The 20,235-nt window shown below is 38.6% G+C and overlaps 2 protein-coding genes across 5 annotated transcripts; one reads left to right on the forward strand and one right to left on the reverse strand.

The window, feature by feature from the left end:
• Positions 1 to 11,255: 11,255 nt before the first annotated feature.
• Positions 11,256 to 11,729, reverse strand: LOC149407633 (uncharacterized). The gene is made up of 2 exons (XM_089621156.1): positions 11,442 to 11,729; positions 11,256 to 11,369 (listed from the first exon to the last, which is right to left on the reverse strand). The coding sequence occupies exons 1-2, from the start codon at positions 11,727 to 11,729 to the stop codon at positions 11,256 to 11,258; spliced, it is 402 nt and encodes a 133-aa protein (XP_089477282.1).
• A 2,223-nt stretch (positions 11,730 to 13,952) lies between these two features.
• GLR3.4 (glutamate receptor 3.4) lies at positions 13,953 to 19,354 on the forward strand. Of its 4 annotated transcripts, none has more exons than XM_089614652.1 (8): positions 13,953 to 14,114; positions 14,688 to 15,051; positions 15,522 to 16,107; positions 16,262 to 16,997; positions 17,087 to 17,364; positions 17,488 to 17,519; positions 17,612 to 18,024; positions 18,636 to 19,354. In XM_089614652.1, the coding sequence occupies exons 2-8, from the start codon at positions 14,727 to 14,729 to the stop codon at positions 19,131 to 19,133; spliced, it is 2,868 nt and encodes a 955-aa protein (XP_089470778.1). In that variant the 5' UTR covers positions 13,953 to 14,114; positions 14,688 to 14,726; the 3' UTR covers positions 19,134 to 19,354. The 4 variants fall into 4 exon arrangements, with proteins under 4 accessions (XP_089470778.1, XP_089470784.1, XP_089470772.1 ...); XM_089614658.1 differs by having other exon boundaries at positions 13,953 to 14,106; XM_089614646.1 differs by lacking the exon at positions 13,953 to 14,114 and adding an exon at positions 14,141 to 14,476.
• Positions 19,355 to 20,235: the final 881 nt, after the last annotated feature.

Here is a 20,235-nt window from a genome sequence, read left to right on the forward strand (position 1 = left end):
TCACGAATCACATCGAATATGAATAGTTAAACTGGAAGCTAAGTCAAAACAAGAACGAAAATAGTCAAAAGGGTATTTTTGTCTTTTGAGACAAAGGATGAAATGAATGTCAATAAATTTTTTTGACAAGTTCATTTGATGACTTAATGTCACTCGGCCATGACTTGATCATTGGGCCTTGTGAATTAATTTCATTTCATAAGAATTTTATCGAAAATTCTTAATGGGCCTTTCTCATGTTGTCATGAACAAATGAAGAAGCTTCTAGAAGCTCCTTCTAGAGGACATGTTGGTCGCCTACTACCCAAGACATAGAGAGAATATTTTGTGCATAAATGTATCAAGATACTTGCCAAAAGAAAAAAGATGAAACAAATTTGCATGAGGATGCTTTAGGGTAATCGGCCAAGAGAGAGTCAAAGGCAAGGCATGGAACAAAATAGGAAACAAATCCAAGGCTTATTGAAGCCTATGTTGGCCGTGTGACTCAATAAAGGAAATAGGGAAATTAGCTTATGAATATGTGATATTCTATAGAAGAGGAAACTACCTTATAGAAGGTGAGACCTCTCCTATAAATAGGAGCCTCATTCCACACATTTCATTCAATCCAAGTTTAAGAGATTTGAGAGACTCTCTCTCTAGAACTTTGGCCGATCCTTTCTCTCTCTCTCTCTCTCTTCATTTTCGATTTCTTTGTTTTGGCACCTAGGTCCTCATTTGACCTAGTGTTTAGCTCTGCGACTTCAAGACTCGTTCTTAAGTCGTAGTGTTTAAAAGTGCCCACTCACTGATTCATTTTATTTCGAGTGATTTAGTGATAGAAACTATCGTGGTTGCTCGAGGTGCCGAGGAAAGAAAAAGAGACGTGCTGCGAGGAGACGAGCGTTGCAACTTTCCAAAAACTTCTCAAAGTTCAAGCTTCAAGAAAGGTTAGTAAACTTCTTAGCTCATATTAGTTTTAAGTATATGTACTTGCTCTTTGTCTAGGTTAGTAAAAAATTGTTTTTACTTGTAAAAGAAAATTTTTAAAATTCCGCCGCTTACCGAAGCGTTAATTATCTTCTTAAACCCTAGATCGATTCCAACAAATGGTATCAGAGCTATGGTCAAAGATTAGCATGTACATGTATTTAAAATTATGAGCTTGAAAATCGTTTTCGAAAGTTTACTAATTTTGTGACAAGTTAGAATTGTTATCTTAGATTTTTTTTTTTAATTTATTGCTCTTGCCTTTAAATTAAAAATCATGTTGATTTTCTATGAGTTTGGGATGATATTAAAACACATTAGAATCAGTTCTAAAAGTTTTTAATTTTTTATATTGAAAAACGTGTTTTAAAGGTTTTAGAAATTTCGAGTAAAATTTTGTGACTAGTTTTCTTGTCTTACTAGTTTCTTATTTTTACTTGAATCGTTTTACGCTTGTTGTTATTTCTTTCATGCCTTGTTATTACTTTGCTAATAAAACACCAATAAAATCTTTAACAACATCCTAAAACGTTCCGTTACACTCGATTCTTTTTCGCACCTAAAAAGGACCAAGCTTTAATTATTTCTTTTTCTTCGAGTTGGAGTAAACCCGCAGTAAAAGTGGCATAACTCTCTGCTCATAAATTCAAATTTAATGATTCTTAACTCAAATTAAAGCTCTGTCTGTTCTCTGTCCAATGCCACCGGTTTCAGGTCAAAAGGACATCGGAGCCGCCAGTTATGGTGATTTTACTCCGAGGTGCGCGGCTATTCCGAAACTCCAGTTTTTTAGAATTCGGGATTTTCAGCGCCACTACCATGAGTTATAGAACGCTAATGAGAAAAATTTCTTGAGCAAAAATTGTTTTTTATAAGATTATAAACATGATGTGTAAGATTAAAATTTTTTTATTTTTGAAAGATTAATTGAAATTGAGTTTTTACAAAACTAGTTTGAATTTTGAAAAACCGTTTTCACTTTCAAACTTGAAAATATTTTGTCATCCAAATCAAATAAGTTTTAAAAATGTTTTCAAAACTATATCTATATCACATATGTTCAAAATCTATATGCTCTTGAAAAATTTGAGTGGGAGGTCTCCTTGTAGACAAGCCGAAAAATAAAAAGATGTGTAATCTCAAACTTTCAAGTGTCCGAGTGAGTTAAAGTTCACACTTCCCTCATGCACTTTCCCGAAATAGAAAATAGGAAAAGATCGAGTATGTACCTTGTGCCTTTATGCACTAATACTGCTCTGAACATGACGATCTAGGATTCTTTTCTAGTTGTCCTCTCAGTCGCTCTCTAACTAGGAAATCTGTTTCCGAACTTATAAGAGCCGATGTACCAACTCCAAAAACTAAGTGGGAGGGTTATATTTGTTGTTTGTAACCTGCGATCCCCAACACTAATGAAAGAAGCAATTAACGTGGGACTAAGAGCCGCTCTTGCGACCCTCACTTAAATGGGAGTACTCCAAGGCGTTCTTGCTTCGATCATTGCTCAATGAGCTACGTCCGAGAGTGAGACGATGATGACAAGGCCTCCCCTTGGGGGATTGTTTTTCAAAGTTGATCTTTTGGACTAAGTGGTTGGTTGCACAATTAGGCTCAATCCCTAGTAATCCTCCCTTGAGGCTCTGCGAAAGGATGTGAGTGATCAAACCATTTTAAAAGGTGGCTAGTCAAAATTGATGTATTAACATCTTGGCTAAGCATTAATGATGTGTCATTTACTTATAAATGGAGATTTTTTGCGGCCTTCTCTTGAGGGAGTAAATTATCGTTTGGTTTATAACACCTTTGGATTTTATAAAAGTCTTAATAAAACTTAAATCCTAAACCAAAGACTAATCATAAACTTGTTTCAACTTTTATAGGCAATATGTCTCTCAACCCTCTCTCAACCATTCTTTCCTCGAATAAACTCGAAGGCGACAATTACGTCGACTGAAAACGTAACCTCGACATAGTCCTTACTGTCGACAAGCACAAATGGGTTCTCACCACCCCCTGTCCTCAAACGAATGAAGATTCGACGCAAGAGGAAAAAGACGCCATGGCGGCCTGGCTTCGATCCGATGAGATTGCGAGGTGCTACATTCTGGCATCGATGAACAATGTGTTGCAACAACAACATCGTGATTACGAAACTGCTACCGATATGCTCTACAATCTCCATGAGATGTTTGGAGGGCAAAGACATCAAGCTAAGCAACAAGCAGTCCGACAATTCATGAACTGTCGTATGAAGGCTGGAACTCCCGTTAGAGATCATATGATGCTGATCATTAGCTATCTAAACGAAATGGAGATCCTTGGATCCGAGATTGATGGGGAAACAAAAATAGATATGATCTTGGAAACTCTCCCCGAAGCCTTTGATACCTTCAAGTTGAATTATTCCATGAACAAGCTAGAGTACACTGTTACCGAGCTCATGAAGGAACTTCAAACCGCTGAGGCACTCACTAAGAAAAAGAGGGCTCAAGGAGAAGTACATGCTACTGCCTCCACCTCTGGATCTAAGAAGAGACCTCGCAATGCCGAGAAGAAGAACCAACCTAACGTTCAAACGAAGAAGAAGGCGCCAAAGGCTCCGAAGGTGGACTAGTCTAAAGACAAGTGCCACCACTGCAATGAGCCTGGTCACTGGCGTAGGAACTGTCCTGCCTACCTCAAAACCAAAGTAAAAGGTATTGTACTTATTACTGAAGCTTGTTTAGTAGCTGATAATGTATCATCGTGGATTATTGACTCCGCTGCTACTAACCATATTTGCTGCTCCTTAACTGGTTTTAGGAAAAGCAAAAGCTTAGAGGATGGCGACTTCTGCTTCAAGTGGGGTGATGGGAGCGTGGTGTCTGCGAAGGCTGTGGGATCCGTGACGCTATCTTTTGAAGATCACACTTTAAATTTGAATAATGTTTATTATGTTCCTTCCTTTGGGAAAAACTTAATATCTGTTGAGCAAAATTATTATTTAAAGTTTATAAAGAATGGAATTCGAATATCTTTTTCTAATTCTTTTGTCATTGATGCGTGTATGAAGAATGGTCTTTTTTACATCTATCCCAATCAACCTTCTCTTTTAGACACCGAAATAGATAATGATCTAATTAGGGAGCCAAAGAGGATCAAACTTTCTGAATCCTCCGATCTAACAAAATCAACATACCTCTGGCACTTGAGACTTTGTCATATCAGTCTAGATAGGATTAAGAGACTTGTGAGGGACGGTCCACTCCAAGACTATGCTATAGGTTCACTACCTACTTGTGAATCCTGCATAGAAGGAAAAATGACTAAGCGACCTTTCTCCGATAAGGGTCGAAGAGCCACTGAGTTGCTGGAACTAGTACATTCTGATGTATGTGGTCCGCTCAACCAACGAGCACATGGAGGATACGAATACTTCGTTACCTTCACCGATGATTACTCACGATATGGGTTTGTCTATTTGCCCAAACACAAATCCGAGACCTTTAACGTATTTAAGGTCTTTAGGGCTTTAGTGGAAAAGGAAACTGGCAAAGTGATCAAAACCCTTCGATCTGATCGAGGTGGTGAGTATATGTCTGGAGAGTTCGATGACTTTCTTAAAGAAGAAGGTATCGCTTCTCAGCTTACCGCACCTGGCACACCTCAACAAAACGGAGTGTCAGAGAGAAGAAACCGAACTCTTATGGAGATGGTTAGATCAATGATGAGTTACTCATCACTCCCTCTTTCCTTTTGGGGATATGCCCTCGAAACAGCCGCTTATATTCTGAACCAAGTTCCGTCCAAGACGGTTCCTGGTACTCCTTATGAACGATGGACTGGCCGTAAAGTGAATCTTGGCCGCATCAGAATTTGGGGTTGCCCTGCACACGTGCTAAGGCAAAAGACTAGCAAGTTGGCTAGTAGGTCAGAATTGTGCTTGTTTGTGGGATATCCAAAGGAAACCAAGGGTTTCATTTTCTATAGTCCCGAGGACGATAAGACTTTCGTTAGCACGAATGCTCGTTTCCTTGAGGAGGACTTTATGAAGGATGCAAAACCTAGAACCAAATTGTGCTTGAAGAAAAGTTGGGTGAGGAAGCTTCTACCTCATCTGTAAGAACTGTTCTTACCCCAACTGAAACATTACCTAACTCATCAGAATCTCGTCAAGTAGTACTTAGACGTAGTGGGAGGGCTACTCAAAAGCCTGACAAGTACATGTCTTATGGAGACTCTCTTGTAGCCGTCTCTGACATGGATGAGCCTATTTCCTATAGCCATGCGATGGCTTGTTCTGAATCAAACCTTTGGCTTGACGCCATGAAAGTTGAAATGCACTCGATGTATGTCAACAAAGTCTGGAAACTTGTAGACCTTTCTGAAGGGATTAAACCTGTAGGGTGTAAGTGGATATACAAGAAGAAAATAGGTCCTGATGGGAACGTCGAGACGTTCAAAGCACGACTTGTGGCGAAGGGTTATACCCAACAAGAAGGGATTGACTATGAAGAAACCTTCTCGCCAGTCGCGATGCTTAAATCCATCCGCATACTCCTATCCATAGCTGCAGCTCTCGACTATGAGATCTGGCAAATGGATGTCAATACAGCCTTTCTGAATGGCAATCTTGACGAGCGCATTTACATGGCTCAACCAGACGGTTTCGTGGAAGAAGGTCAAGAGACCAAGGTTTGTGAGTTGCTTAAGTCCATTTACGGATTAAAGCAAGCATCTAGGTCATGGAATATCAGATTCGATGAAACTGTGAAAAGCTTCGGCTTTGAACAGTCAATAGATGAGCCTTGTGTTTACAAGTTAATACACGAAGGCAAAGTTATGTTTCTGGTATTATATGTCGATGATATACTACTCATTGGTAATGACGTGGGTAAGTTATCTGAGGTTAAGGTCTGGCTGGTAAAGCAATTCGATATGAAGGATCTAGGAGAAGCCGCGTACATTCTGGGGATCCAAATCTTTCGAGATAGGAAAAATCGGACCATGTCGCTCTCTCAAGCATCTTATATTGATAAGGTGGTGGATCGCTTCTCGATGCAAGACTCCAAGAAGGGTCAAACACCATTTAGGCATGGAGTTTCACTCTCTAAGGACCAGTCTCCCAAGACTGCACAAGAGATTGAAGACATGAGGAAAATTCCTTACGCCTCTGCCGTAGGAAGCCTCATGTATGCTATGCTTTGCACTAGACCTGACATCTGTTTCGCCGTTGGTGTAGTTAGCCGATTCCAATCCAACCCTGGACCCGAGCACTGGATTGCTGTTAAGCATGTTCTTAAGTATCTTCGAAGAACTAGGAACTTGATGCTTACATACTCAGGTACTGACCTGACTATGACGGGATATATCGACTCCGATTTTCAAGCGGATAAGGATTCCAGAAAATCCACTTCGGGATCTGTGTTCATCCTTAATGGTGGAGCTGTTGTGTGGAGGGGTATTAAGAAATCTTGCATTGCTGACTCCACAATGGAAGCAGAATATGTGGCTGCTTGTGAAGCATCCAAAGAGGTTGTATGGATTAGAAAATTCCTTAAGTATTTGGAAGTTGTTCCAAACGTCGACAAGCCCATGACCCTTTATTGTGATAATAGTGGGGCTGTCGCTAACTCAAAGGAACCTCGAAGCCATAAGCGCTCTAAGCATATTGAGAGGAAATACCATTTGATTCGAGAGATCGTGCAGCGCGGAGACGTTGAACTGAAGAAGATCTCAACGGTGGACAACCTAGCAGATCCATTCACAAAGGCCCTAGCGAACAAGGTCTTCGACCAACATCGAGAGGGATTAGGCATGAAAGACTACACACATCTTCTTTGAGTCAAGTGGGAGTTTGTTGTCAATGGTGCCCATAAGAAGAGTTGTAATCTTTATATTCTACATTTGATGTAATAAAGTCTCATGAAGACTCTTGCTTGTAATTGCTTATTCATTAATAAAAAGTTGAAATGTTCATTCAATCTTCCTTGTCTGAAGCTTTATGATAAAACATTAGTCTTTAGTACATAAACAAACTTAACAACTTACGAAGAGACAAATGTAGATTTGCATGAACAAACTCTTCGTAGTTTGCTTAAAACGATATATTCGCAATCTAAGGGTCAAAGGACTATTGACCTCAGTATGATTGTTAGAAGAATCTATGATGTCTAGTTATGAGGCATTGAGAGTTAGAGACTCTATAATTCTTCTAGGTATCTTCCGAAGGTACTGAATTGACCAGTGCACTTCTAGAGACAAGATAAGAACAAACCATTTAACCTATTATGTCTCGAAGTCACTATGTATGAATTGCATCATGCTTACCTTAATCCTGAAATGAGACATGCCATTTCACAGCTTACGTATTCTCATTTGAGAAAGTCAGAGTTCAGACTCACTATGTGATTCCGAACAGGGCCTATTGGTGAAGTACTAAGTTGTGAGAATGTCATGAGTAACTTTGTGAAGTTCTCATAGATATGGAATTCATGTACAAGATTGCTGAAATGCAATGTATGTCACCTCATTCTTTGTTCCTTGGAGTGTGAATAAATGAACTGGCCAGTGTCCAAATTGAGTCCTGACTCTTTTGGATGAAACAATGTGACTTGTTAGCTCCTCATCAATACATTGTTTCTAACTTATTCACAAGCGACGAAGGAGTTGAGGAAATAACAGCTAGAAGGGTAAAATGGTAATTTAGTAAATCCCGACTAGCTGATGACATTCATGAAGGGTAAACATAGATAATATTCAGTGGATCCGCTCATCATAATTAGGTTGAATTCTTGAGTAGAAAATAAATTCATTTGAACCGAGAGATTTTCAGTGTCAACTCTTTAGTGGAGTCAGTTGACATTAAGCTAAACTTGGAAAAGGTTTGTGAACTTTTGAGTCCAAGTATTTAGCTCAAGCTTTGTTCATTTGGATCCATGAGGTCACTGTCACGAATCACATCGAATAGGAATAGTTAAACTGGAAGCTAAGTCAAAACAAGAACGAAAATAGTCAAAAGGGTATTTTTGTCTTTTGAGACAAAGGATGAAATGAATGTCAATAAATTTTTTTGACAAGTTCATTTGATGACTTAATGTCACTCGGCCATGACTTGATCATTGGGCCTTGTGAATTAATTTCATTTCATAAGAATTTATCGAAAATTCTTAATGGGCCTTTCTCATGTTGTCATGAACAAATGAAGAAGCTTCTAGAAGCTCCTTCTAGAGGACTTGTTGGGCGCCTACTACCCAAGACATAGAGAGAATATTTTGTGCATAAATGTATCAAGATACTTGCCAAAAGAAAAAGAGGAAACAAATTTGCATGAGGATGCTTTAGGGTAATCGGCCAAGAGAGAGTCAAAGGCAAGGCATGGAACAAAATAGGAAACAAATCCAATGCTTATTGAAGCCTATGTTGGCCGTGTGACTCAATAAAGGAAATAGGGAAATTAGCTCATGAATATGTGATATTCTATAGAAGAGGAAACTACCTTATAGAAGGTGAGACATCTCCTATAAATAGGAGCCTCATTCCACACATTTCATTCAATCCAAGTTTAAGAGATTTGAGAGACTCTCTCTCTAGAACTTTGGCCGATCCTCTCTCTCTCTCTCTCTTCATTTTCGATTTCTTTGTTTTGGCACCTAGGTCCTCATTTGACCTAGTGTTTAGCTCTGCGACTTCAAGACTCGTTCTTAAGTCGTAGTGTTTAAAAGTGCCCACTCACTGATTCCTTTTATTTCGAGTGATTTAGTGATAGAAACTATCGGGTTGCTCGAGGTGCCGAGGAAAGAAAGAGAGACGTGCTGCGAGGAGACGAGCGTTGCAACTTTCCAAAAGCTTCTCAAAGTTCAAGCTTCAAGAAAGGTTAGTAAACTTCTTAGCTCATATTAGTTTTAATTATATGTACTTGCTCGTTGTCTAGGTTAGTAAAAAACTGTTTTTACTTGTAAAAGAAAATTTTTAAAATTCCGCCGCTTACCGAAGCGTTAATTATTTTCTTAAACCCTAGATCGATTCCAACACTCCAAGATTTATTTTTTGACAAATTAGTCCTCATGTGCTTGGCACATGGTATTTCCAATCAAACAAAACAGTTTAGTAGTAACGGTGACACTTAAATCAAACAATATGTATTTTACCCGCAGAAAAAAAAAAAGATTAGGTAGTTAAGTGTATCCAGCAAAAAACTTTAGGTATTTATGTTGTCATTAACCCTTTCATGTAATAGTTATTAATATTAAATTGTTGTTTGTCTTTGACAAATAAATAACTAATTTTATGTGTCCATCTCGTAGTGAAATATACAAATTTATCTCGAGTACATAAATATTTTGACGCAAAATTGAGTTATCGATGATAGATAATTTACATTATTTTCCATGAATTTTTTTCATGACTTCTAAGTTCTAACAATAAAAAATAAAAAATTGACTTTTTTTATTGCATTTATTTTAAGAGTTATAAACACAACCTTATTGTATTAGTGTTAAAGTTTCAAATTTCCAAACAAATAGCCAAATGATTCACGTGGCATTAATTTTAAAATTAATGTTTCTGATTGTAACCTAATTAATTGTTACTCGGTTTTGTTTTTAAAATTAAAAATAAAATATTATGATTGATTTGAATTAATGTTAATTATTTGATTTGTTTCCAATTTTGTAGGAAATGGTTATTCTTTCATTTATTTATGTTTTCTCTCGGGTGGATATGACCAACATCAACTAATACCTTGATTACAATTAAGAATGGCAACGGGTACGGACCTAGCCATGTCCACTTGTTCTGTTACCTAGACCCAATTAAAAAATGGAGCATTTATCCAGAACCTTTATCTAATTTTGAAGTGGGCGGATAACAGATATATTCGTCGAGTAAACATGCCGCAACCGTTATCCGTTTTAAGTAAATTTTCTAATTATATAAAAAAAATGTTATCAACATTAAATGTTGGTCTAGTGGTAATTAATGCTTGAAACAACCTAATTAACCCAAGATCAATTCATAACAAAAGCATATTATTTTAGTGTTAACGAGTTAGGTATCGGGTAGATTTTACGGGTCCACCTATTCTGCTATTTAGATCTGCAAGTATCTTATAGGGTTCTACCCGATTACCCCTGTTACTAATCCACCCGTTTCGACTTAGTAATGTGTTGCATAACGAGTAATAGGTAAATTTGGTATCACTAGTTACGATTGCTATCGACGAGAGTTTGGCTATCAGCGATGGCGGTTATCACTAGTTAAGAATCTTAACTATTACAATTGGGTAAGAATATAATACACCTAAAAATACATATATATCTGACATACTATTATTGAAGACTTTAAGGGAAAACAAGTTTTATAAAAGTTGTCAAAATTAACCAAATCATCTCATTTAGAAAACGTGTATAGTGGATACCTAAGAGCATCTCCACCCGGACTGCATTTGGTGGTAATAGCGTATGTATTGACTCCAGCCGTACTCTTTATTTAATGCCATTATGGCGTGAGATGCTTTTTCAATTTGGTGTCACGCCAAATATGGCGTGACACTATTCACTACTCCAAAATATTTTTTTAGTCCCTATAAAGTTTATAATTTATATATTTGTAAAATTATATCATATTTATCCTTAAATTATTCATTAAATTTATTTTCAAATACAACATTAATATTTGGAGTTTGAAAAAAACTAAAATGACATTAATATTAAAAGAGAAATAAAATAACATTACAACGACATCGAAATGTAAAAAAAAAAGAACATTAAAATAAATTAAAAAAAAACAAAATACAACAAAATAAAATTAAACATAAATTTACAATACATAAACTAGTAGTCAGGAAGATTAGCGCCGGATCCTCCAAGACCGGTGAAATATTGTGAATATGAATCAGAATTGGGAAATGGTGTTCGAGATTGTTGTTGTTCGGCTCTCTTTTGTAAAACTTTGGCTTGTTCAGCTTCCCAAAATGCACGAACCTGAGGATCTGATATTTTATTTAAATTCATTTTCATTATTTTATTTTCTTCTCTGATTGTTTTCAAATTATTAGCCTTATCTATACTTTCTAAGAGGCGTTCCCTCATATCACCTGACTTCTTCATCTGCTCAAGAAGTAGTTTATTTCCTTCATCAAGCTTGCTGATGGAGGAAGCTACTTTGTCATCCGTTTTCATTTTTAGTTTGGCTTTTTTCACTCTAATCGGTCGCTCAGAAGGAGATGGTTGTCTAACCGACTCAGGAGTTTGTTGTTCGGACTCCGAAAAAGAACACGAACCTCGAGATGTTTGTCTCGCACTTTAGGCTCCGTCTTGAAATTTTTCAAAATTCTTGATGATGTTCCACACATGATCAAACTTCCAACCTATCTTGAATTTTTCATCATCTGCGAGCAACACTTTAGCTTGATCCATCTGCAAGTCGATATATAACCAATTACAATAACATAATATTAAAAAAAAGATAAAAATAGCTAAAATACTCACAATATCTTCAGTTGAAGCACCGCTCGGGTGTCTATTCTCAATTTGCCGAATGCATGCATGCATTTTCCTTGTAGCTTTCTCAATTACTTGGATTCGGGAATGAATTGATCGCTTCGAACGCATCTCCGAATTTGGTTTTTTTGCATTGTTATAGCTGTCTTCAACACGGCTCCAAAACCTATCAGATGATTGGTATATACCAATGATAGGGTCTTGAGAAATCTCCATGTAAACTTGACAAATAAGTCGGTCTTCTTCATGAGAGTATCCAGAAGCTCGACTTGTCATTTTCTTGTAATGTATCGTACTTAAGGCTCAGTAATTTTTTGGATGAAAACACAACTTATGGAAGATACTATTTATAGAATATTTTCTCACTCAAAGCTCTCACAATTCCCGGGTTCTGACGTGATGTGACCACTCAATGTCACTACTCATCAAAGCTCCCACGCTTCCCGGGTTCTGACGTGATGTGACCACTCAATGCCATTACTCATCAAAGCTCTCACGCGTCCCGGGTTCTGACGTGATGTGACCACTCAATGCCATTACTCATCAAAGCTCTTACGCGTCCCGGGTTCTGACGTGATGTGACCACTCAATGCCATTACTCATCAAAGCTCTCACGCGTCCTGGGTTCTGACGCGATGTGACCACTCAATGCCATTACTCATCAAAGCTCTCACGCGTCCCGGGTTCTGACGCGATGTGACCACTCAATGCCATTACTCATCAAAGCTCTCACGCGTCCCGGGTTCTGACGCGATGTGACCACTCAATGCCACTACTTATCAAGAATCTCACACGTCCCGGGTTCTTACGTGATGTGACCACTCAATGCATAATTATGCATAACATGATAATAGAAGATTAGCGTGATCTCAACGTGCCCATTGAAGTTAACATAGAAACGTCACCATTGAGGGTTGAATTAGCGGAGAATGATGATACACGATTTCAAGAGTTTTTCAGTCGCTACAGACAAATAAGAGACAAAGATGCACATATCACGCTCCGAAATGCATTGATCGACCATTTGTGGGAGATATATTCTAATTCAGATGTGTAATTGTACTTTTTTATTTTATTTTATGTTATTTGTTACGTATTGTATTTTGTGTTTAATAAATATTAAGTTTACTTCGTGTTAATTTGTATTTTGAATAATTTTATGGAGTAATACTTCATTATTAAATAATGAATAAGTGGTATAATTAAAAGATATTAAATAAATATAAGGGTATAGAAATAAATAAGAGAAAGTTGAATATAAAATTAATATTTCAATTTAGTGTAAAAAATAGAGTTTGGTTGGAGATGAGGTAGTGTTTGATGTGACATGTACTGTAAAATAAAGTATAAAATGGTGTTATCGGGTGGAGTTGATCTAATATTTTATTTATTCTTATCTCTTTTATTTCAAGAATACTTCATTTTAACAAACAAAAAAAAAAAAGTGTAGTTTACACTTTTTTTTCTACTTATTTTTGGACTGTTTACAATTTTATTTTTTTGTGGATATTTTTTTTTTATTTTTTATCTTTTTTTTACAAATTCTCTAAAAATAACGACAAGATCATTTGAAATTTAAAATTGACATTTCGGAAAATATTTAAAACTCGCCATCTGTAGAAATTCCCTTTAAAAACTGGAAGACAAACCCACATGTTCCACGGTTTTTACCAGAAGATTTATAGCCTGGGCCCACTTTTCCATTTAGACACGTTGTTTTCAGATTCTATAGGTGAGATCAAGGAGATAGACACACTTGCAAATAAAATAGGGATCCACTAAATAACATATAAAAATATCAAATTTATATTAGTTTACAAATGAATTTCTTGTACGGTAAAGAAAAGAGAACCACCGGGTATGAAAGAGCCTATCTCACCATTAATTTATAGCCGTTATCTTCTGGTTCCATACACCAACTGCATTATCCCTAAAATCAATGAAACACTTCTGTTAATATTTAGTTACATTTTTTACTTGAATTGTTAATCGGGGTTCATATGATCCTTGAATTTCAATTTATCTCGTTTTTTAAATTTAAAAAATTCGTTTCACTCTTTCTTTTATTGAGATTTAGCTATTGGATTTGCATCCAGAAATTTTAACTATGCCTTTAGCCGATATTAGTATTTAAAGTAAGATTTTACTAATATCTGCTGGCTATATCATTGTCTATTCACACTTTTAAAGCGATAAAACATTAGCATCTATAAATAGATTACTACTTGAAAATTAGTAAAAAGACAAAAAGAATATAGATAATTGAAAAATTAAGGGGAGCATGTTTAAGACTGGTTACAATCTATGATTTAGAGTCTTATAGACATCATCCAGTGGAAAATTACTTTTAGTCATTTCTTAATTATAAATACTTATAATAATAGTGTTTAAGACACCTAATAACTGAAAAGTTAAGCTAGCTGTCCTGTACTACAAACTGAAAGCGAAAGAATAATTCTTTTCTTAAGCTTGCAATCACTGTATTTAAGCCTTGAGGCTTTTGCTGTTTGTAACTGCGAAGCTCTCTTCTTTTTGGCTCTTAGTGATCACCGCCAATCACATATCGTATATTCAGAAGAGTATATATAACACTTACATACATACACTCACTCATGTGACACTGCAAAAGCTTCATTCAAGTTTGGTCACTCAGGTATTCAGGTATTCTATTTCAAAGAAGAAAAAAAAAATTCTAGCTTAGTCTAATTTAAAAAAAAAAAAAAAAAAAATTAACAAAATTTCCGTTCTTGTTTTTTTCTGTCTCGGAGTGGGATTTTGTGGGGGTGATATTTACAGTTCTAATAATTTTTTAATTGACTCTTTTCCTATTAGTTAGTTTCGACTTTCGAGAGTATTTTTCTCATCGCATATATTGTGATGAGAGTACAAAAAGACAAACATATAAACTAAACAATTAACGATCAACTATTATCAAAGGCACCCTCGTTGAAAATTCTTCTTTGGTTTCCCATGTGGGTACCAACTATCAAGGTCCTACGGTCATTCATGGCGGTAAAAAAAGGGTATACTAAATAAATATCCATCACTTGCTTGGATTTTATTTTTGAGCTTTAATTTCTCCTGAAAAAAAAAAAAAATCTATCTGGTTTTGAATTTTTCCCTCATGATCAAGCTTCAATCTTTGCATATCTGAACTGGGTATTTAAGAAAACATAGGTAGGGTCTAGGACTAATATTGTTCGTACTAACATTTCCTTTTGTCTCTTCTTCAAGCTGGTTTCTTTAGCCCAAAGAATCAGAGAGTCATTGGAAATGAAAGTCTCTTCAGAGCTGAAGGTTTTGCTCATACTTTTCTGTTTCTGGGCACCTCTGAAAGTGAATGGCCAGACAAGCAATAAGACTGTTTCATCTCCCAGTCCGAAACCCAGAAATGGGTCACCCTCTTCTTCTTCAAGGCCTAAGAGCGTGAATATCGGAGTTTTGTTCACATTCAATTCGGTGATCGGAAGGTCGGCCATGCCGGCGATTAAGGCCGCCGTCGACGATGTCAACGCCGATTCAACAATTCTCGGAGGGACCAAATTGAATGCCGTTTTCGGGGACACAAATTGCAGTGGATTTGTTGGCACCGTTGAAGGTAACAGCAAAAAAAAAAAAAAAAAAAAAAACACAATTGCCTTGAACTCTTTTATCAAAGAACTTATTTTTATTTATTTTTTGGTATTTTGTTTAAGAGCCGACATTTTGCTTTTCAATAATTTAGAGTTTAGACATGTTGGTTCTGAAAAATGCTTTTAGCTCACATTTCTACAAGAAGTCACCTTTGTACTCGATTCTTCTATATTTAGATATATATCTTTTTTTCGCTTTGTATAATAAAGAGATCATTTGGTCACATGATTCGAATATTTTCAAAGGCTTTGTCTTTCCTTAAGCTTTGTTTCTTTGCTCTCTAAAAGGTTTTCCTTCATTTTTTTTTTAAAGTTCATATCTCTTGAATGAAAAAAAAATTGTTTCTTTAGCATTGTTGTGGAGTGAAACAAAAATGATGTTTAGAAGGGGAAAGAGGGAGAGCAAATAATGACTATTATGCCCTCACGAATGTAGCTTTGCAGCTGATGGAGACAGAAGTGGTGGTGGCGATCGGGCCACAGTCGTCGGGGATCGCCCACACGATCTCCCACGCCATGAACGAGCTCAAAGTCCCGCTCTTATCGTTCGGCTCGACCGACCCGACCCTTTCGGCGCTGCAATACCCGTTCTACGTGCGCACCACTCAGAGCGACCACCACATCATGTACGCCGTGGCAGACCTCGTCGACCACTTCGGGTGGAAAGAAGTGATCGCCGTCCACGTCGATGACGAGTACGGCCGTAACGGCGTCTCGATCCTCGGCGACGCCATGGCCAAGAAGCGCGGCAAGATCGCCCACAAGGCCGCGTTCGCACCCGGGGCCAAGATGGCCGACATCACCGACCTCTTGGTCTCCATGAATTTGATGGAGTCACGGGTTTTCGTCGTCCACGTCAACCCGGACTCGGGGCTCGATGTGTTCTCTGTAGCGAGGTCGCTGGGTATGACCGGCGCGGGCTACGTCTGGATCGCCACCGACTGGCTTCCGACGTTCCTCGACTCCAAGCCCATCCCCGACCCCGACGTCATGAGCTTGCTCCAAGGCGTCATCGCTCTCAGGTAGAACCATTAACCGTGCAAAACGATTAAAGGTTTAACTGGTCAACTGTGGGTTTTGTTTTTTTTTAAATAATTGATTGTGTTTGGTGAACATTTATTTATTTTTGTAAAAGTGGCTGGTTAACCATAAACAAATGCCCATCTCTACTCACAGGCACCACACGCCGGACTCGACGCGCAAGAGGGAGTTCGTGTCGCGGTTCGGGGGATCCGGGCTCAACTCGTACGCGTTCTACGCATACGACACCGTGTGGCTCGCGTCGCGGGCACTGGACGTGTTCTTCGGGGGAGGAGGGAACGTGTCGTTCTCCGCCGACCCGAAGCTGGCACGGTCTAACACGAGCGCGCTCAACTTCTCGTCGCTCCGCATCTTCGACGGCGGTGAGAGGTACCTCCAGACGATCCTCAACATGAGCTTCGTGGGGCTGAGCGGGGAAGTCCGGTTCGGGCGCGACAAGGACTTGGTCCGACCCGCGTACGACATCCTCAACATCGCCGGGACGAGCTCGCGTCGCGTCGGGTACTGGACGAACTACTCGGGGCTCTCGACGCTCGAGCCGGAGATCGTGTATTTGAGGCCCGCGAACCGGTCCGCGAGCAGCCAGCAGCTTTTCAGCGTGATATGGCCGGGGGAGACGGTGGTAACGCCGCGCGGCTGGGTTTTCCCGAATAACGGGAAGCCGCTCAGAATCGCGGTGCCGAATCGTGTGAGTTACAAGGAATTCGTCTCGAAAGACAAGAGTCCTCTCGGGGTTAGAGGCTTCTCGATCGACGTGTTTGAAGCCGCCATAAACTTGCTTCCCTACCCGGTTCCTCGGACTTACATGCTGTTCGGAAATGGCAAGGGAAACCCTGAGTACAACGATCTCGTAACCCAGGTCGCGGAGGATGTGAGTACTTTTTTATTCGATTGTAAAATTAACAAGTTACTCAAATTAGCAACTTTTTAGCCTTTTTTTTAATTTATTTTTGTATTCAGAAATATGATGCAGCGGTTGGGGACGTGACGATCACGACGAACAGGACGAGAATCGTGGATTACACGCAGCCGTACATGGAGTCGGGGCTCGTGGTCGTGGCTCCGGTCAAGGAAAAAAAGTCAAATCCGTGGGCGTTCATGAAACCGTTCACTCTGGCGATGTGGCTCGTGACCGCTGGATTCTTCCTCTTTGTCGGAGCCGTGGTTTGGATCCTCGAGCACAGGCTCAACCATGAGTTCCGTGGCTCGCCCAGGAAACAGCTCATCACTATCTTCTGGTCAGTCCCAGTGTCACACATTCAGTTGATTCAATTTACTTGAAAAAAAACTATTTTAACCTCCCAATCCGTGCCTTTTAAACTGACCGAATTTTTTCGTTTTTTGATTTCTTTCAATTTCAGGTTTAGTTTCTCGACCATGTTCTTCTCGCACCGTAAGTAAAACCTCGAGCCTTAAGCTTTACTCACGTATTCACGAAAGCACCACCGGTGACATCGTTTTTTTTTCTTCCCTTGTGTGTATCAGGAGAGAACACGGTGGGAACTTTGGGGCGGTTTGTGCTGATTATATGGCTGTTCGTGGTTCTGATCATCAACTCGAGTTACACGGCGAGCTTGACTTCGATCCTGACTGTCCAACAGCTGACATCGAGGATCGAGAGCATCGACACGTTGAAAGCGAGCAACGAACGCATCGGAGTACAGGAAGGGTCGTTTGCGTGGAAGTACTTGGTCAACGAGCTCAACATCGCGGAGCCGAGGCTCTACAAGCTGAAGAACATGCAGGAATACGCGGACGCGCTCAGGCTCGGGCCCAAGAAGCCTGGAGGCGTGGCCGCCATTGTCGACGAGCTTCCTTACATCGAGCTCTTTATGACTGTCACAAAGTGTAAATACCGCACCGTCGGCCAGGAATTCACCAAGAGCGGATGGGGATTCGTGAGTATTTCTTGCTCCCTAAATAACTTAAAAGCTAAATTATAAATTACAGTGATAATAATTTCACATTAATTGGAATTTAAAAAAAAAATAAAAAATAATTGAATCAAATCTTATCTTATTGAATTTATCATGTTGTTTAGGGGGTAATTTTGAGTTTTTATGATTAATTTAAATTTTAATTAATTTGTTTAAGTTTATAAGTATACACTGTTAATTCGTTTTATGGATCTATAGGGCATTCAATCTTATAAAAAAAATAAATAAATAAATAAATAAAAGCTACAAAATCAGTGGTTTATGGACATTTTCATCTAGTAAATTAGGTTAGAGATCAAAATGCAACTCATGCTACATTTCAGGTGCTATTTCCGCAAATTACTTAAAAAAAAAAATTGAAACCTTACCAAACGACTCACTAAACTAAATGAATCCTCTCAAACCGAGATATATTTATTATCTATGAAATATTTACAGGCACTTGGCAGCATTTTCAGATTTGTAACTTGTTTTTTCTCCTATTAAAATAGGCTAGGGACCACAATGCAGGTCATAGTTGCAAGGACAGGACTGTTTATTTAATGCAATAGTATTGTGTGTGATTTGGGCAGGCGTTCCAAAGGGACTCGCCTCTGGCGGTGGACCTGTCGACGGCGATCCTGCAGCTGTCGGAGAACGGGGACCTGCAGAAGATCCGCAACAAGTGGCTGTCGGCGGCGGACGAGTGCTCCATGCAGCTCAAGGAGGAGGACTCCAACCGCCTCTCCCTCACCAGCTTCTGGGGCCTTTTCGTCATTTCCGGCATGGTCTGCTTCATCGCCCTCACCGTCTTCTTCGGCCGCATCTGCTGTCAGTACCGCAAGTTCGTCCCCGAAGACGACACCAAAGACCCCACTGACGTGGCCCCGCCCATCGACCACTCCGGCGCCAGGTCAGCGCGCAAGACCTTCCGCTCCACCACCTCCTTCAAGAACTTGATTGACTTCGTTGACAGGAAAGAGACCGAGGTCAAGCAGATCCTCAAGAAGAAGAGTATGGGCAGGTCTAGTAGAGACCAGGCTAGCCCAAGCAGCGATAGTAATAGCCTGCCAATTTCAAATCATAATTGAACACTAAATAATATATACGTGTGTTTGTTTCATTTCCACAACCAATTATAATATACACTTTCTGTTGGTTACACGTCTTGGTGATTGATGGATGAATATATATATTCTCAAGTGTAGATAGAAGAAATAAATATATGTTCTCCAAAGTGGAATACGAACTTAAATTCGATGTCATATTGGCCACGAGAAAATTTTCATTTATTCATATATTTGCTGTTGAATTCTTCTGGCTATTCAATCAATTGTTGTGTGTGGATGCGCTTACAAAAAATCTTATTTCGTAAATAAGAGAAACTGCGAGAGAAAATAAAAATTGAACGAAAAATACGAGAGGGAACCAAAATTCTATGTTTTGTAAATTATGGAAGCCGAAAAGAAAAGAGAAAAGTGAGGAAATAAACATAAACGCGAGCTTCATATATATGCTTTTTTTTTTCTTACTTTCCCTCGTATTTTTCTTTTTCTTCTATTTTTTTAATCCATCCAAACAACACAAAGAAATCGAACGGATTTTACTTTCCTTTTCCTCTTATTGCTCGGGTTCCAAACAGACCCTAGAATTAAAACGAATTAGCAAATACATAACTAAAGTAAATTATTATGGAATCTTGCTATGTTTTGCTGGCAAAGGAATCTTGCTAATTTGAAAGCAATGTTTTTGAATTCTCAGGTAATATGTGTACATAGAAAAGCTACTATTCTAATGTGCTAGCGTAAGGTTTTTGGTAGTAACACATGATTTTTAAGCACTATTGCAAATAATTAAAATAATTTAATCAATGTCATATGTACTTCAACTTTGATGCTAACAAATTTGCTCTTCTTTTCTGGTTCCTTCAATGTCAAGTTCATAACGAAGGTTCTGAGAGATCCCACTAAGTTATCAAGCCTCATCTTCTTCACATCATGAGTCTTTTCCACATTAATTACCTTCATATCAAATCTTTCTAGAAGTGATATCAGCACCTTGCTCGCAAGACTGGAATCTTTGATAGGTTCCCCAAAGCAAAAGTCTAATTAGAGATATCATAAATTCTAGCATTGAATTCAGAAATAGTTCATCTTCTATCATATTCAGATTCTCAAACATGGTAGTAAGCAT

Source organism: Urtica dioica, chromosome 1 (assembly GCF_054948205.1).
Source record: "Urtica dioica subsp. dioica isolate 48M chromosome 1, U.dioica_male_clone48M_v1_H2, whole genome shotgun sequence".
NCBI lineage: Eukaryota > Viridiplantae > Streptophyta > Magnoliopsida > Rosales > Urticaceae > Urtica > Urtica dioica.

Excerpts from the sequence above, each read along its gene's own strand:
- GLR3.4 (XM_089614652.1), top strand. The coding sequence starts at position 14,727 with ATGAAAGTCTCTTCAGAGCTGAAGGTTTTGCTCATACTTTTCTGTTTC. Across the intron at positions 16,998-17,086 it reads TAACCCAGGTCGCGGAGGAT|AAATATGATGCAGCGGTTGG; the intron begins GTGAGTACTTTT and ends TTTTGTATTCAG. Across the intron at positions 17,365-17,487 it reads CAGCTCATCACTATCTTCTG|GTTTAGTTTCTCGACCATGT; the intron begins GTCAGTCCCAGT and ends TTTCAATTTCAG.
- LOC149407633 (XM_089621156.1), bottom strand. The coding sequence starts at position 11,729 with ATGACAAGTCGAGCTTCTGGATACTCTCATGAAGAAGACCGACTTATT. Across the intron at positions 11,370-11,441 it reads GTGCTTCAACTGAAGATATT|ATGGATCAAGCTAAAGTGTT; the intron begins GTGAGTATTTTA and ends ATCGACTTGCAG.